The sequence below is a fragment of the Molothrus ater genome, chromosome 8, assembly GCF_012460135.2.
Source record: "Molothrus ater isolate BHLD 08-10-18 breed brown headed cowbird chromosome 8, BPBGC_Mater_1.1, whole genome shotgun sequence".
NCBI lineage: Eukaryota > Metazoa > Chordata > Aves > Passeriformes > Icteridae > Molothrus > Molothrus ater.
In genome coordinates, this window is record NC_050485.2 from 18,000,759 (window position 1) to 18,018,329 (window position 17,571).

The 17,571-nt window shown below is 44.1% G+C and overlaps 1 protein-coding gene across 4 annotated transcripts in view; it reads right to left on the reverse strand.

Annotated features, from left to right (window-relative positions):
• The window catches only part of ARHGAP22 (Rho GTPase activating protein 22), a 122,271-nt gene that overhangs the window by 9,358 nt on the left and 95,342 nt on the right, over positions 1-17,571 (reverse strand). For 3 of the 4 annotated variants that reach the window (XR_004980440.2, XM_036385457.2, XM_036385456.2), the window contains exons 5-9: positions 13,722-13,929; positions 9,943-10,075; positions 5,389-5,462; positions 4,305-4,426; positions 1,182-2,085 (exon numbers count right to left, since the gene is read on the reverse strand). Coding sequence is in view for 3 of the 4 variants with exons in the window: in XM_036385457.2 (XP_036241350.1) it covers positions 1,182-2,085; positions 4,305-4,426; positions 5,389-5,462; positions 9,943-10,075; positions 13,722-13,929 (1,441 nt within the window). In the remaining variant the exon portion in view is untranslated. Of the gene's footprint in view, positions 1-1,181; positions 2,086-4,304; positions 4,427-5,388; positions 5,463-9,942; positions 10,076-13,721; positions 13,930-16,644; positions 16,698-17,571 lie in introns of those variants that run through there. The other variant, XM_054515581.1, reaches the window with a different exon arrangement.

Sequence of the window (17,571 nt, forward strand, 5' to 3'; positions counted from 1 at the left end):
TGTCTGAGAGACTGGCAGCATTTTCATACCTCAATTTCCAATCTGAGTTTTAATAATTGAAGGACTATAACAGTAACATCTTAAAACTAAAAAACCCTAAACCCTGAGAACTCAACTCTTTGTTAGAAATGGGACTAGAGCCCTTCTTCAGTGCAGAGTACTGGTGCTTCAGAGCAGCATGTATTACAGTATAGTGTGCAATTTTGCACATGGCTGTATATTAAAATATAGCTAATTCCTTTAAGCACCAATATTTCGTGTGCCTATTTCCCCTGAATGCTTTCCTAAAAGTCTTTCTATTATCACATACATTCATAAAACCTAACATACTCACACAAATTAATGACTCCCTTGTTGTTAATACTTCCTACAGCCCCAGCCCTACACACAGGCTCTCCTGAAAGCTGAAATGATTTTTTTTGAGCTCAGATGGAAAGTACAGCACCAGCAGTTGTGCAAGGAAACACCAGGTGGCAAATGACATGGTTCATGCTGCTCCTCCAAGCTAGGCTGCCCCATCAGCCAAGGACCACTCTTCTACATCAGATACCAAAAGTGAGATTTCTAGAAGTTCAACACAAAAAGGCTGCTGAAAACATTATATCTTAGATAGATATAATTTTCTATATATCTTTTATATATATAGAAGATATATATATATATATATATATATATATATATATACCACCCCAAAAAAAAAAACTGTGGAAAATAATCAAGAGCAGTTTCCTCAATAATGCTGGTGTTGGGAAAAGAACAAGAAGCCCTCAGTTTCAGACTGGTCTGGTGCAAGTATCAGCACCTGCAGAGATTATCCTTGTTGAGACCTGACCATCCTGGGTCCCAATTCCTCCCTACAAGGAGGGTTTGCTTTGCTATTTCTCTGACACTAAGAGCAGACTTTGGCATTACCTGTGCAGCTCTCATTTACAGTGAACACACAGAATATGAAGCATTGGATTTCCCTGTGTCCCCTTTGTTTTCTTCTTGATGCTCTCTCAAATCAGAGAAAGAAAACTTGGATTCAGAGAGTAGCAAGGAAAATGTAGAACCAAATCTGCTGTCACCCAACCCCAAACTTCAGGGCTGAGAACCTGGTACCCTTGGCAGCCCACACCCATGTTCAGACAGGGGAAAATGTTGACAGATTACTTCCTTTTGCCCCCTGCAGATGACATTACCTTTTGATACTAGTCTCATATTCAGTCCTCTGTTTGCTCAGCTCTGTCTTTAGCTCCACCACCAAGCTCTGTAAGGCCCTGGAGCATTGGACAGAGTCTCGGGAAGCTGCAGCCAGGTCACTCTGTTCACTGCTGCTGCTGCTGCAGGCTTCAAACCTGTCCATGCTGTTCTCCAGATCTGCAGTCTTGCCCTCGCTCTGGGACAGCGAGCCCTGAGTTACCCACTCTGTTTTTAGGGAGCTCAAAGCAGAAGAGTCACTGGCCCGGCAGGCTGGGCAGCTGCTCACCGAGTCCATCACGGAGATCTCACAGGATGATGTGGACCAGGTGGTGCTGGCCATGCTGTGTGTGCTGAGGGACAGGCTGGATGAGGGGACATTGTCATAAGTGGAGAGTCTCTGGGAGGAACACGAGTCTTTCACTCGTTCCCCAGAGGCTGTCCGGCGATGGCCTCGCAGGGAGTACAGGCCGTTCATCAACCAGTTCCCGCTGGAGGAGAGGTTGGGGATATCTAAGGATGAGCTGCCCAGCTTTGGGCTCACAGACCGTGCTCCCTGCTGGCGGAAGGAATATTTCCATGGAGGCAGCGTCTGCACTCTTTTACTGGGGCTCGTGGCAGGCTGGGCCGATTTGCCACTCTGCTCTGGAGGAGTAATTTTCACTGCAGGTCCTGGAGTGGCCTCCAGAGCCACAGCATTGCCAGAAGGCAAATCAGTGGGGCTGGCAGCGCTGTTCTGTGACCTGCTGTCCTCCCCGTCCTCCTCGGAGATCCACTCGACAGTGCTGCGCTGGCGCATTGGTTTGATCTCCAGCTGGCTCCCTGGCACATCCGCCTGAGGAACAGCAAAGATCCGCCCCTGCTCACTGATCAGCACTGTCATCAGGTGCTGAACCAGAGACGTGCCTGTGGATGGAAAACAAAGGCAAGCAGGTGAGGAGACATGAAAGACCTCTGCGACTCACCCCAGCCTGTTTGCATGACTAGGCTGCACCCAGTCTCTTGGTCTGAGCAGGCCCAGAACTATTCTTATTGAAAAACTACAAATTTAAGCTCAGGCTGTACTCAGTGTCTAGAGAAATTTGCAGGAAGTATGACATCTGCATTATATATGCACTTGCAGGGGGTGTACAGCAAGTACTGAAAGTGCTCGCAGTTATTTAAATCCACAGAAATGTGAGGCCACTGTCTTCAGAACTGGAGTAGACCATTATGAACTAATAGAGAACACCACTTACCAAACCTAATATAAATTACTTCCTACAAAAGAGGAAAACCTTTAGAAGGGTGAGTAAGCAATTCTATTTTTAAGTATTGCCTGAAAGAGAATAAGGCAAACATGCTCAGGGTTCAAGGGAAGAGCTTGATTTTATTGATGAGTTTTTGACCTAATAGTAAGATGTATTTAGCTCACCTACCGCTTCTATTTTATGTCTGTGAATGCAGGAAGAGAACTAAATGTCTTGAAGATAAGGGCATTCCTAACTATTTAGCTGTCAAACTTCAGGTATTTCTATTTGAAATGCACGGGTTAAATTTGAAGAGAGTCACAATTAGAGTGCTTTTTGTTAAGATCTCATTATCAGTTTATTTAGGAGACTCAGACTATCCTGAAGCTAAAAACAAAAAGAGTCTTTCCACTTCTCTGTTACTTTTATCTAACCAACCTCAACTAAAGTCTCAACTAAGAAATAAAGATCCTGCTATAATTATTAAGTCTAAAAATCCAGCCTACATATCCCAATTTTTTTACCGTTCAGACCTGTGACAATACAGAATTCCGGGTCAGATCACTGTAGTGTTTTTATACGATGATGAGGAGAGACCCCAGCACCTGCACATGTGCACCTACACACAGTACAGGCACCTCTGCCATCGGATGAGCTGCAGAACGCAATGCCTGAGCTGATCTGAGCCCAGACTCGTTCCCTGTGCCAGCTGAGCAGGGCGCAGCTGCTGCCAGGGCTGTGAGAGCCGTACCAGCGCTGGCCCCGTGGCCACTAGGGGAAGTCCCAGCATCGCACACAGGCTGCTCACAGCTGTCCCCACCTTCACCAGTGAACAACGAGCACTGCTCCCGCACTCCCTGCTCCTCCCCGATATTTGCACCTTCTGCACAGCCAGGGAAAGGTATCAAATGTACCCTTAATAATATGGCCCACATCTCTGTGGTAGGCTTTGAGTCCCTGAACCACTATAATACGTCAGGTCATGCTCTGAAGTTGTCCTGCTGTCTTACAGTGAGTTGCCGTCATGGGAGACACATCTGCACATGACCTGTGAAGAGCTAAAGGCACTGCTGCTGCTAAGGCATGACAACACTGACCTTCTGTAAAGGATTTGCATCACACAAAATACCATGTCAGCTGTCCTCTACAGCTAGGGAGCAGAACCAGAACTAGTTCAGGTATCTTGGGCACAGCATCTCCATCTGTGCCTAATTAATTAATCAATTCTTTTTGCAGGCTTGCCAAAATCCTACAAAACTTTAGGCAAAAACCTTGCTAAAACTTGCACTACAGTAGTCGTGTTTCAGTGGAACCTGGGAGAAGACTTGTATCCCAGACCTAATGTCAGCCTGCTTGATTTGTATGGAAGCAAATAATTTTAAAGCTTCAGATTTTTTTACATCCAAAATTAACTGATTTTCAACTCTTTTATTTTTGATTCTGTGAAGTTTTGATCCATATAGTCTCCTTAGAAGACAACACTTCTAAGACACTTCTAGTTGTAGCCACTGTGGCACAGCCAGAACTACAGCCCTCTGCTCATGGCCTGGATGCTCTCTACAGGGAGCACTGAAATGCACCAATACTAAATTACTGCAGTTTGGTATTTAAGCACAGTCCTTCTGAAAAACAGCTGAGCTTTCATTTTAGCAATAGGCTCAGAAAGAGTTTCAGGGGTGTGGAGGCATCTCCTCATGGTGGAGAGGAGAGACACTCCCAGTCCAGTGGTGAGTAGGATAAGATGCCAACTGGAACACCCCTCACAGGCCGTGATGAAAGGGATGGCTTGACTTGTTCTGACTGTGCAGGAGACTGATACAGCTACCAAGGAACGTATGCCTTTCACTTGCAGCTCCAAAATACAGCTGCTGTGCCATCCCCCAGAACAGCACCTACCTTCCATCATGGTCACTGGATCCTCCATTTTGGGCCGCAGAATGTTTGGTCCAAATACTGTAGCCAGGTTCTGGACACTCATCTTGTTAATGCTGGAATGAGCCTGAACTTCATCAAGGAACCTTGAAAAGACCCCCCAGAAAAACAATAGGAAGAGGGAATTCATAAGTCACTTCTCAGACTAAAAGCATTGAGTTTTGTCCTGTTTTCATACAACCCTGACACCTGAAATGATTTGAGGAACTACTGTAGCTTAGATATTTAGTGTAACCCCAGATCTCTCCCAGTGTATGAACCAGAGAAAAGAGGATGTTTTCTGCCAGAAGTACCCACCTAGCAGTGACCCAGCCTACTACTGGGCCTGAAAGGATAGATTTTTGCATTTTTATAGAAATTCTCAATTTACATGGGTTGACTTTGGCAGATTTCCGTTTACAGATATAACAGAAGTAATAAGTCATCTCCTTGTCCAAGACTACCAGCCTGTGGAAAGAACTTAGTGGCTTGGCTTGAATCTAACAAAATACAGATCACAGAACCATAGAATGGTTGGAGTTGGAAGTAGTCTTCAAAAATCATCTCCTTCCAATCCCCAGATAAAGAGGCAGCTCAAAAACTGGGAAAATCAGCAGAGATGAGAGGAGACAAGGCTGTGGGGTCCCTGGGAATCCAAGAGGAAGCCACTACTAACTCCACTTCCAAACCAGAGCAAATGCCAGACTGGCTATTCTGACTGGAGCTGCTACTCAGCTTGTGTCATAATCTTCCAAGTGTGCAGTATCTGGAATAAGTGTCTACCTTTAGTGATCTGTAGGTGCTTCTGAAATAAACAATATAATGTATTAGTATCATTCATGCCTGCTGCCAAGGCTGCAGGTGGCAGCAATTTGCTTGGCTGATCCTCTTGGACAAGCCAAGAGCTTCCTTCAGGCAGGCTGCATTTACCTCCACATTTTTAAAGGAGTTGTAACTTACACTTAAGTGGTGGTTTTTGAATATTCATACTTTCAGAGTATATTATTTGCATATCAGACAGCCTCACAAAACTTAGAGACTTTTCCAAGTGTTAATTAATTTCACTTACTTGCATATGTATTTGAGGAGGTTGTAGTTGGCTTGGGGCAAATTCTTCACCTGTTTAACCAGTTCCTGGGTACCCTGAGGGACAGGAAAAACAAGAAGCAGAGCTATTAATGTAAACAAAGTAGACGTGACCTTCCTTTAGGACTACAAAGTCCTCTTTCCACAGCCAAATGCTGAACAACAGAGGATAACACAAAGGCTTTCCTTTAGAAGAGGTGGCATCCAGTGTGTTGTGCCTTACCAAAACCCCAATGTCCAGAACTCTATTCAGTTCTCAGTGGAAATCCTCCTGTGAACTTTAATGGTTGAGAGAGAACTCTTCATTTAGTGAGGCCTGCTGGCCTTTAAAGCCTGCCTGGCACTGGTACCAGCAGATGTTCCTTTGCCTATCTGAAACTCAGAGGCACTGAGTGCAGTATAAATACATTGCAGTAATGCTCAGTTGGGCAGAGGAAAGTTTTTTCTTGAAAAAGCTAAATGAGTCCAATTTAGCTGCCTCCTTTTTAATGACATACTTCCATTTGCAGTCATTCTGACCTGGGACATACTTCCTCACAAAATTTCTGTCTTTACATTCTTTACATTAAAATGTAAGATGACACATCAGTTGAAGGAATGACTTAAACCCCTGAAGCTACTTAAATCATCTAATGAAAACCTCTGACTCAGGAGGTTATTGTCCTGCCACAATCCCAAGTATCATTTGCTTGTTCCTCAATGCTGCTGTTGCCCTGGAGATTTGCTTATTTTTGGACACAATGAAACCTTTTGTGGAAAAACAGATACCAAAGCGCATTTAGGGAAGAGTGATAGCTGCGAACGTATGATGGAGAAATTCCAGAAGGAAATGGTTCCAAAAAAGTGCAGCTGAACAATTATTTCAAACTCCCCTTGAATTTTTAAGAACTGTTAGGAAGGGAATTCTGTTGGCCAAACTCTTGCAATGTATTCCTGATTTCTCTGGTCCAGACAAGTCAGAAGGATCCATAGAGCAGCGCCTAGTCCTGCCTTCCTCCTTATTACCTTAAATATACAGGTACTTTTTTATTCTGTACATCCAAGCACAAAAAAAAATAATTCTCTAATAAAAACCTGAAACTTAAAATTCTTAAAAGCGGTAACCACTTTATAATTCCTTAGCTTAAACACTATGCTTGTTTAATGGTGACAGCAATGGAGACACCATTAAAAGGCCAGTCTCTTCTGAAAATCTCAATCCTCTTTTCTCAACTTCTAAAAATTTTTCAGCCAAAGACAGCTGCTACTGATGTGAAAGTTAAGGTCAGTTGTTAAGGTAAATCAACTTTCAAGTGACAAGTTTGAACCAGAACTAGGTGAGCTAACAGGCCTAATTCCTCTTGAATTTTGCTCTGTAACCCAATTTATTTCAAATAGGGAAATCAGGATGGTGTTTGGCACTGTATTTCAAGTGCTCTGAATTAAAATGCCATTGGCTCTACTGGATGTAAGAGAAAACTTTGGAACAGAAACTTAGGCAGCTGTGAACAGCAGGAAACATGACCTAAAGGTAAAAGATGCTACCTGAAAGAAAAAATTATTCTAAGAATTTACAATCAATGCTTTGTCACAAGGAATCTCAGGCACGGGATTACACAGAGAGTATCTTTATATTCATCGAAGTACAAACACCTGACAGGTAAGAAAAGCTCTCTCTCCCTACTGCAGCATGTATCAGCTCTGCCAGATTGGTCCTTTCCAAGGTCTGACCAACAGAAGGCAGAGGCTTAGCCTAGGAACACCACAGTGACAGCACAGAGGAAAACACAAACTTGAAACCCCTGTAGAGACAAACAGCACTGGTCACTGTCAATGTCTGCAGCCCAGCAAGCAATGGAAGCACTCTACTGTTATTTATCGTGGGATTTTGCAGAAATAACTCTTACCTCCTTGAAAATGCTGCTTTCCAATGAATGATCCCAAACCCAAGGATTTTGCAATGCGTGTAACAGATCAGCACCAATTCAGAGCTTCTAATTTGGCTGGAAAACTAGCAACACTTTAAATGTTCATAAAAAATTCAGATGCCTCTTTAAAAAAACTTGAATACCTGTGTTCAATCCACTGAAGTGCTGTTTGCATCTCTAGTGTACAGGTAGCAGGGAAGGCTAAAATACCACCATGTAAAGGCAGCTCAGACTCAAATGAGTTTTTAGGCTTTTGAAGATCCCTCTTGCTCTTAATTTTCAAACCCTCCTCCCAATCAGTTTAGATCAGAATCAAATCTTTTCTAATGCTGCAATCTTGCTGAAATACCTGGAGACCTCAGCACCACCCAAGGCCTGTTACAGCCCTGTTTGCATTCAAACACCAGAGATCAGCTGTGTGCAGAATGAAGATGAAAAGCAATTTGAATAAAAACTTAGGGCAGTACTGGAGCTAGGCTAATAATCACCACAAAAAATTCCTATCCATAGTCCCAGTGTAGCAGCATGAGGTCCCACAAATTCATCTGAAAGGCTACTTTGCTGTAGGCAATTCTGGTTTTTTGGGTGTGAGGTGAGGATGGCCATACAAAACAAAAATTATACTAGAGTCCAAAAGTCTCATTCAAAACTTTCAAGTGAAAAATTAAAAGAAAGCAGTACTTACAATTAAACCAGTACAACTACATGTTGTTTCAAAATACCTTTACAAAACAAAATGTTTGATTTTTAAATTCCCTGCTTACCATTACGTGTTAAAAATCATGGTTTCACTGAAACCACGTTTGTGAGCAGGGGGATTTTCCACGTGGGAGGCGAGTCAGGCCCCATAGGCTAGGCATGACTTTGTGCTGCATTCTGCTCCACGTGCTACTGTGCACGTACAGCCTCTCCACCCCTGCTGTGTGCACTCCACCTTCCTTTCTGAAAAGGTAAACAGCCCACGTTGAGGTTCCAGGTTTCCCTGACAATACCAAAATTGCTTATGTTTACAACAGCACCTTAACAAAACAACTCTGTGCTATGAGCAGTGCTGTGCTTTCTAAGTGCTCATTTTGGCTACCTAGTGCTCTCCACTGCCTTTCTAATCTAAAGAGAATTCTGCCCTACAAGTCATTTGAGTCTGACCTTGCTCACGCAGATGTTGCTTCCCAAACTGCTGCAGCCTGTGCAGACAAAATCGGGCAAACAACATAGCTAATAAGCTGAGCAGTGATGTACAATTATGTTTGCCCAATTTGGCAGTGTCTCTACTCTTGTGCAATAGTGCTTAATAGATGCAAAACTTCCCAGTCTGCACATCTTACAACCAAAATCAAACCAGCTCCACTGCCTTTGAAATGCTGCAGTTTCTTGTGAAATAACCGCTGTGGGGTCCGTAACACAGCACCCTGCAGAGATTCCTGAGTTCACTAAGGACAAGGCAGAAAATGAGCAAGTTTTGGAGAGAGTAGACACACACCTCTACCTACTAAAATACAGCACTAGTGCACTGGCACCCTGATGTGGCTGTGTCCAGAATGCAAGTACATATCCACGTGTGGTAACATGCTGTGTCATGCATAGAAATTTGCTTTCTCACAGTTGACCAGAGGTTACATTATTTGTTATTTGCCTTTTAACCATAAAAAACTTATATTTCCACATATGATCCATTTGATGCATGCAAACAAGCATGTTCCTGTGGGCATCAAAAAGGGCAATCTCCACAGAGCCTTCTGCTACTTGAACTGAAAGTGAACCCTAGACTCACAGTGAGCAACAGTTTTTACAAATTCTGCCAGAGACAAAGACAAGACCACACAGAGAAAAGGGACAGAATCGGGGACCACAACTTTGAAGCCCTCGGGCCTTGGCTCCTTTAGCAAAGAAAAGACACAAGTAACAGCCTCTTTAAGTTTCTGTCCTAGAAGGTGGCACCCACATCAGACCACATCTAATGTGCCTTTGCAATCTGCAAAGGGCTAAGGGAGCACCACAATATGGATGAAAAAGATCAATCAAACACATTGCAAATGATCCTACTCCATGACTGCCACAGACTTGGTAGCTTTTGTCAGCCCTTTCCCATGCCTGGAAACCAAAGAGAAGAGCATTGTAAGAAGGTTCTGGCAAAGTATTCATAGCATTATTTCCCCCCAGTTCTAGGATAATATCATAGCCTGCCTTCCCATAATGACTTTCCTCTAAGAAATACAAAGACCATTGCACTGATCAATGTCTCATCCACTAAAATCTTTGGGAAGGAGAGTATAGTGTTCTGATATATAAAATGGAAAACACAGACAAAGGGAGTGAGTCCATATAGCTTATTAGTGAGTGAACAGCAAAGGTGAGAAAGGAACCCAGATTTCCTCCTACCTTGCATCTCTTGCCAATTATGCTACACAAGAGCTTTGCTCTGAAGAAAGATGCACCAGGCTACTGGACTTTTTTTTTTTAAGTAGCAGCCTGTGATAACAGCACCTCATTCACAGCTCCAGGAAAATTCAGGGAAAGGTTCCCAGGGACTTCATTAATTTAAATCAAGTTTGAAGAGATGAGGAAAAAAACTGTACTACACTGATTCTTGGGAACATCCTCTGAGGAGGCAGATTAGAAGGATCACTGACCTCTCCCTCATCTTTTGAGAGTAGCTGTCCACAAGAAAGAAAGTCTTCGTATTTGGCAAAGGGGATGACAGGCTCTGGCAGCTCTCGAAGGTAAAGCTTCAGGAGGGACGCCACAGTGTGAACATCTGTGTTGCTGCAACAGAGAAGAGGGAAGGAAATTTAGAAACCCACACTACCCCAAAGCTTGATGCCTTTTTTTGGGGGTGCATCAAGGGCCCTCTTAGGGACAAAGTAGGCACATGGAAGGAAGCTCTTCCTAGTCATTGGTAGTAGGCAGGAAGGTCTGCCTGGGAACAAGGGAATTCTCCATTCTGTCAGGACAGAAATGCACCTCAGGTAACACAGGCAGTGGAAGGGATATGCCTGTCCATAATACCGCTTAAGGTAGGGTGACACTGTGGTTCCTCTGCTAGTGTGGACCAGGAATGGGAGGAATAGTGCAGGCAAGTGCACAGTGATCACACAGCACTGACAACAGATGCATCCCTGCTCTGTGAAACATAACTGCTGAGTCTCTCACTGATCCTTCCTATACTCTCCCCAGCCAGCACACACGTACAGCTCACAGGCTGGGCTCCCACGTGCTCTGCTCAATCATTCAGTAAAAATGGTGGAAGCTGTATTTCCTCCAGGTCCTCTATTGCCTTTTGGTATGGCTGCCTGGCTTGTGGTATCTGAAACATCCTAGCCCATCTGTTATGATAGGATATCAGCTTTTATTTCCTCTCCTAGTCCAGGAACTTCTTTTTCCTCTTTTTTCTCCTTCGCTTTGAAATTGGGGTTGAGGTGTCAGATCCCATGATGAACCCTTTCCAGCTACCCAGCTTCTGGATATGGGGATATCTCTCCCTCATTCCAATTTTCCTGTGGTACAACACTGTTAATCATTGCAGATGACCTCCTCAAAGGTTTTGACTGTTGGAAGTCTAAACAGATTCTCTCACCAGCTCCACCATTACCCTGACTGTCTTTAAAGAATTCTGAGAAAAACATATCAGTGAACACTGGGCAAGAGAGCTTCAAATCCTTTCTTCTTCTCTCCAAAAGCTGAATATCTTCTATTTAGTATGTTTCTTTTTTGGAACACACAGCTAAAAGAAAACTGGGAAAACTACAACAGGAAACTGTCAGCAGATACTACATACTCCTCATCCTGCTCATGCTATTCCTATTAAAGAGCTCCATCATATTTAAGAATATCAGAGTTTTACACAGTGGTTTTCTTCAGCTGATTAAAGTGTTTTACAAATGAGATCAATACTTTTTTTTTTTCCTTTAGTGTGAAGTTTCAGGCATGGATGGTGGGTCTGACTATCCCTGAGAAGCAGAGCCCAGAACAGAGCTTCAGGGCCACTGGCTGCAGTAACTGTTTCATCCATGATGCCATATGAAATACAGCCAGACTTTCAGTCAACATGAAAGTGCAACAGGAACAGACTGATATAGGTGCTTCCAAAACAGCAACACCTGGCCTTTCATAAGAACATTGGAAAAGAAAGCCTTTTAAAAATAAATATTTTAATTGTCAGTCATTGCAGAGGTTTGATCCATCATGGGGCAGGCAGGCCATAAGCCTGGGATATCACTGTAGTTACAAAAGATGTCTAAAAGCACTGACTGCAGCTGGGAAATAAGAAAGGATATTCCTTTCACTGCACCTGATTTGGAAAGAAGCATAAGGATTTCACACTTCTGCTGCCAAGGTATCCCAGGCCATACAGAAATAAGCTGTAGTTACACATTGAGAAAATTATGGTTGCTAGGAGGGGAAGCATTTCATTTAGCCAGAGTGGCACTCCCTCTCCCTTCCTGCTCTCTGTGACTACAGGTGTGTGAGACAGACTGTATGGGGAATGGTGGAAAGAGCAAAAGGCAACAACTGGGACACCCTCAATTTTCCACTACTCGGGTACTCCAGGCTTGCTTCCTTTGATTGTGCACTGAACCCTTCGTTGCTGCATTACACACTGACACACACAAGGCAGCCATTCCTTCCTGGAGGTCCTTGGTGCCTCTCCAAAAGGGGAGACTTAGCCCTGATCTGTTTAGCCAGTGCAAATACCTGTGGAAATAAAAGTGCTCTCTGCACCTGAGCTGGGGTAAGGCACTGCAAGAGGATTCTGTGGATGCCCCATCCCTGGAAGTGTTCAAAGCCAGGTTGAAAGGGCTCTGAGCAACCTGATCTAGTGGAAGGTATCCCTGCCCATGGCAAGGGGCTTGAAGGAGATGAGCTTTAAGGTCCCTTCCAATCCAAACTATTGTACAATTGTATTTTGCTTTAAAAATGCTGTGTGGAGGCTTGGTTTATCTACATAACAAAGTTAGATAAGGCTAAATAAAACTTGAAATTGAAACTTTCACTCCTAATTAATTCCTTCTGTAGATAGTCCTGTTCCACAGTGTAAGCACTGAATTAAGATAATTCTAATTCTGAACTAGAACACCCAGACATTCAATTAAAAACACAAAGGTTTTGTTCAAGAAAAAATTAACTGAGAAAATTTGATGATTTCAAACTTATTTTTTCATGAAAATATTTCTAAATGTTTGACACTTCCATTTAGGGAGCAAATGCTGTTTGTGGTTAGGAATCAAAGAAAGGAGGATGGGTGGTCTGGGAAGCTGAGGGAAGGGAAGAATTAAAAGAATGTTTCAAATAAACTCTGAAGATATACTTCCCAAGATGAGACCAAACACTGTTTCTGCCCACGCAGGAGACAGTGCTGGCTCTTCCTGCAGTGGTAGGCAGGGAAGGGAAGGGATTGGCAAGGTTGAGACTGGCTGCAGGTCCAGGGGAAGCAACCCCCGAAGGTTAATGTGTTGATAATACGCCAGATGCCGCTGGCATCACCTGGAAAGTCTGGGCTAGTGAGGATCAGCAAGAAATGATGCCAGGCCTCCAAGACAAGATCCCAGATCTGATCTCATTTATGGACCTGTGATAGAGATCAGACCAGATCTACACAACACCCTTGGATCCAAATATCCCCGAAGTTCAAGGTCTCTGTTAGGGTCAAGCCCCATTTCGCAAAGGGCTATTGAGCTTTGCATAATGCTGACCTTCACTCCAGGCAGGATGCACTTCTGACAGGGTGCATGAAATGTTAGTTACAGGGTAAGGACAGCTATTGGCTGGAAGGCCTTGACAGCATTCATCTTTCTCATCATCCAACTGCCTGAGGGCCAATGTAGAGACAGCACAGCTGAGAGCTGCCCTTCCCTTGCTGCCCTTGGACGGAGCACGCAGAGACAGGGCTGGCACTCCTCCCATGGGAACCAATATTAAGCTGAGCATCTACAAAACAGCTGCTGGCATAAAGGCCAGGTAAAACGTCAGATGGTGGTGACTATTCTGAAACCTGGTGAAAAAGGAAGAGTCAAGATATTGCTCCAGGCAGATCTGCTGGGAGAATGCAACATCTGAAAGCAGTACATCACCTAGTTCAGCTCTGTCACAATCATTTCTCTGATGGGATCCCACCAGCCCCTCAGTTTGCTGCACCCAAATCTAGCAATGCTTTTCATTCAACATGTGCTTAAGCTGAAACACTGGAGGAGCCCCACACAGACCAATGAGCTCTGCTCCACCACTGAGCTGAATAAAGGCCTCCACACCCACCACCAGGTGGGAGAAAGCTTCATCAGCACTTTCAACAGAGAGGATGATGGTGTGGAAAGAACATGAGAACATGCAAGCCAGGATTGCCACTGCATGGACATTACTGGCAGATTTTACATGTCACACATACCCCAGCCTGAATTTGGTGATGTCAACTCACCTGTCAAAAAGGGGTTTCTCTCCACAGTCAAAAGAGTCCTGCAGATCTTTGACGAGGTTGGCCTGTCCGGGCATGCGGAAGAGCCCCTCCTCGGTGAGGCCTCGCTCCCGGATGAAGTCCACGCACTGCTCCACCAGCAGCGGGGCCAGGCGCTGCCCATAGCGCCGCTCGTACTGCACCGTGTCCTCCAGGCGCTGCCCGAAGATCCCTGCCACCAGAGAGAGAGAGAGAGACACCTGCGGGTCAGCTCAACCCTGCCTGAGCTCCTGCTTGGGGGATCCCTGCCACCAGAGAGCAAGAGACACCTGCGGGTCAGCTCAACCCTGCCTGAGCTCCTGCTTGGGGGATCCCTGCCACCAGAGAGAGAGAGACACCCGCGGGTCAGCTCAACCCTGCCTGAGCTCCTGCTTGGGGCACACAGGGAAGGAAGCTCTCACATGGAGGGGGCAGCCTGTTGAAGGTCCAGTTTCTAACAGACTCTGAAGAATAAAGCTATTTTTTAAAAACAAGAATTACATGATGAATATTTTTTTTCTGCTTGACAGTGCTTCAAACTGCTCTCTGCCCTAAGCTGGTTTGTATCTCATACACAAGGAAGGTAGGCTTAAGGTTATGTTTATGGTTTTCCACAGCTGTGCTGGATTTAGATTAAGTATTTATACTTTCATTGCAGCTCCCATCCCAAGAAGACCAAAACAAAGGCTACATTGACTTTATGGGGCACATGTCCTTGCTGCATGCACCCACTGCTTAGTCTGTCCCACAGCTGCCCTCCATTAGTTTGCAGCTGGCCAGCCCAACAGGCAGCAATCCAACTAGGGACTGCTAATACAGCAGAGTACAGCTGTCAGCATTAAAACTGGATATTGTGAGAATCTTCCACCATCCTGGCAGACTCTATTTCTTTTCCTTTCATTGAACTTGCTGAATGAAAATTTAAAATGAAAAAAAAAACCAGTAAAAATCATCTTTGACTACAGATTGCCCTTCCTACTAAAAATTGTGTGCTGTACCTCTTGCATCTTGAAAATATCAGAAGCACCATATTCTGTAAAACCAGACTGGCCTAGGTTAATTCTTTAGTCAGATCTACTGTAGACACTTATCATTAAGCACTGTCTGTTTCTCTGGGGAGTATGGAGTTCCTGGCCAATACCAGCTGCTGAACGCCACTTTTCTGGTATCAATTTTTTCAGCAAGACAGAAGGGGCTCAGGCTGTGTAAGTCAGAGATCTTAGTTCAATCCCCACCACTAGGAGACTGCTCCATCTGAAAGGACTGCCACTGAGTTGAGTTCTGAAACTCTAATTCTAGCACCCTACTATGTTTGGTGGAGTAAGAGAAGAGAGTATCCAAGTTAATAATGTTTTGGCAATAAGAATTCAGTAAATGAGGGAATCCCAGAATCTACTTCCAGAATTTCAGAATCTACTCAAGAACTTCAAATTAAACCAGACCAGAGCAGGTAGGAAATTCTATTCAGGGATTTCTCAAAGCTCCAAGAAATTTTCTGTAGATATCAAGGATCTTTAGATAATTCATTCAGCACTCAGTTAAACCTGCAGGTCTGGAAAAAAAAAAAAAAAAGGCAGCGCACAATATTGGAGTCACACTGTTTCTCACTCCATAGCCAGAAGCTGTGTTTAATACTTGCACATATGTGCTCATACCAGGCCAGGGAATCTGCTCATTTCTAAAGGCTCCACTTACCTTCCCCCACTAGAGACCATGTCTTCCTCTTTTTTTTTTTAGTGCTACATTTATAAGAGGCTGGTAACTGCTGGTAGGACATTTCCTAACTATCCATCACTGTTCTTCATAGGAGACACCCTGTCAAACCATACCTGCTTTCTATATTCAGTCCAAGCCTGCTGAATCCTCAGTAAAACAAACCTCCCATTATCAGTTTCAACTCACTGAATGAAAGCTGCAAGAAGAATCCTGAAGCCCAATTTCCTTTCCCTGCCTGTTTGTTATACATCAGAAGACAGAAACTTTCCTTACACCACAGCCTACACAACTGCATTACAGTATCAAAGCTGGAGGGCCATGCAAAGTCTCAAAGGAAATTCCCTCATCCTGGCAGGAGAGCATGCCCTGGAGCATGGGAGTGACTTATCTTTATCACTGTATGTGTTGGGTTTATTGCAGAGTAAAGGTTTTACTAGTTCTTATTTCTAATCTGAGTTTTCACTGAGTTGGGTGCCTCTGAAGTCAGTTTCTAGGAAAGAGAATCTCTTTCTGGTTTTGCACAGATTGCTTTATAATCCCATCATGTAATCCCTGCTGTCATGATGGGGCATATCTATTTCCTTAAAATGACGTATGTTGTCCACTTTTCCAGATGCAAGACAAATAAATTCAGGGAGGTTGGGACGTGGCACGTGTCAGGGCAATAGCAGCCCTCTTTTCTCAAATCCCTACTTCCTGAATCTGTTTCCTAATGGGTCTGTCTAGAGAAAACTCTGGGAAGGAGGCAAATGCTCTGCATTCCCCAGGCATAAAGCACATGTACAGTGTTCTTCTATAAACTTATGTTCTGATATTCTACACTTAACTTAGATCAAGGACAAAAAGCATTGTCAGACACACACATAAGCAAGCACAGGCAGAACAAGCATATGCATAATCTCCACTGAAGAGAATCTCCTTTTCCCCAGCCTTGACTGGTCTGTGATCAGCCACATCTCTAATGCATTTCAGGCAGCATCAGTCCTTGCCTTCACAGTCAACTTGGATCACAACAGCAAGAGCTTTCTGTAGGTGCAATCTACAGTGAGTGACTTCTGGAGACAAGAGAACTACAGTCAAATAGAGACCACCAACACAGAGGTTAAGGAATGTGATGCTAAGAGACAGAAGGGTGATCTCCTTTGAGACTAAGATGGAGCAGCAGATGGACCCGTCACAAACACAGTCTCACCATCACTGTGGGTGTCTCCTGCACAGCCAGATGCTGGGGATCCCATCTTTCCTCCTCACACACTAAGGTCAGTAACACTTTCCTCCTTGATGAAAACAACAATCTTTGGAGGAAATAAAGGCATTGAAATATTCTTATACTGCAGTATTCTTCACCTCCCTTCAGACCATTACAAATAAGTAACAAGAAAAACCAGACATGAAACAAACATGACTGAGGAAGAAGTTGATCTACCTATCACAGAATGAGGGAAAGGAGCTGGCACAAGCATGGGGGCTTTTTCTTGTGTGACAGTGTCTGCTGAAGGGCTGTGCTAGTGAGATCACACAGTCTGTATAGGTAATTTTTGGTGGGAAGAGGACTCGCATCATTGCTGGGGTGAAAGACTTCTGGCAGCCCAGCTGTCTCTCAGCTGCCTCCCACCCACGTTTGGCAGTCCCACTCCGACCCAACTCCAGCTGCAGATCTATGCCTTTCATTCTCCCTTGAAACTGAACCCTAATTTTCCAGGGAAGCATTAGAAAGGATCACCAAACATTGCTGAGACAAAATAATTCACCCAAAATAAGTCTTTTGCTAACTGCGATTTTCCCTTTGTTACATTTTTCAGTTACACTGCAGCTCCATGCTTTTTCTTTCTCTCTGTCCCACTTTTTTTTTGCTGAGCCACAAGCAAGGGCCACCAGAGATGTTGCTCAGAAGGAGGACTGCACCCAGGCTGAGTCTTTTGGCAGTAAGAGCATTATGGTTGGTGTTAAGAGAGAAAAAGCACAAGAGTTGCAGTTAGTGGGACTGAAAAGTTGGCCTTGGAGAAATTGCTCATCTGTGCAGTGGCTGCAGAACTTGTCCATGGCTTAGAAAAGAAAAATAATATAAAGATACATAGAAAGAGCAATCTAAAAACTATTTATGGAGTGGGGCTAGAAA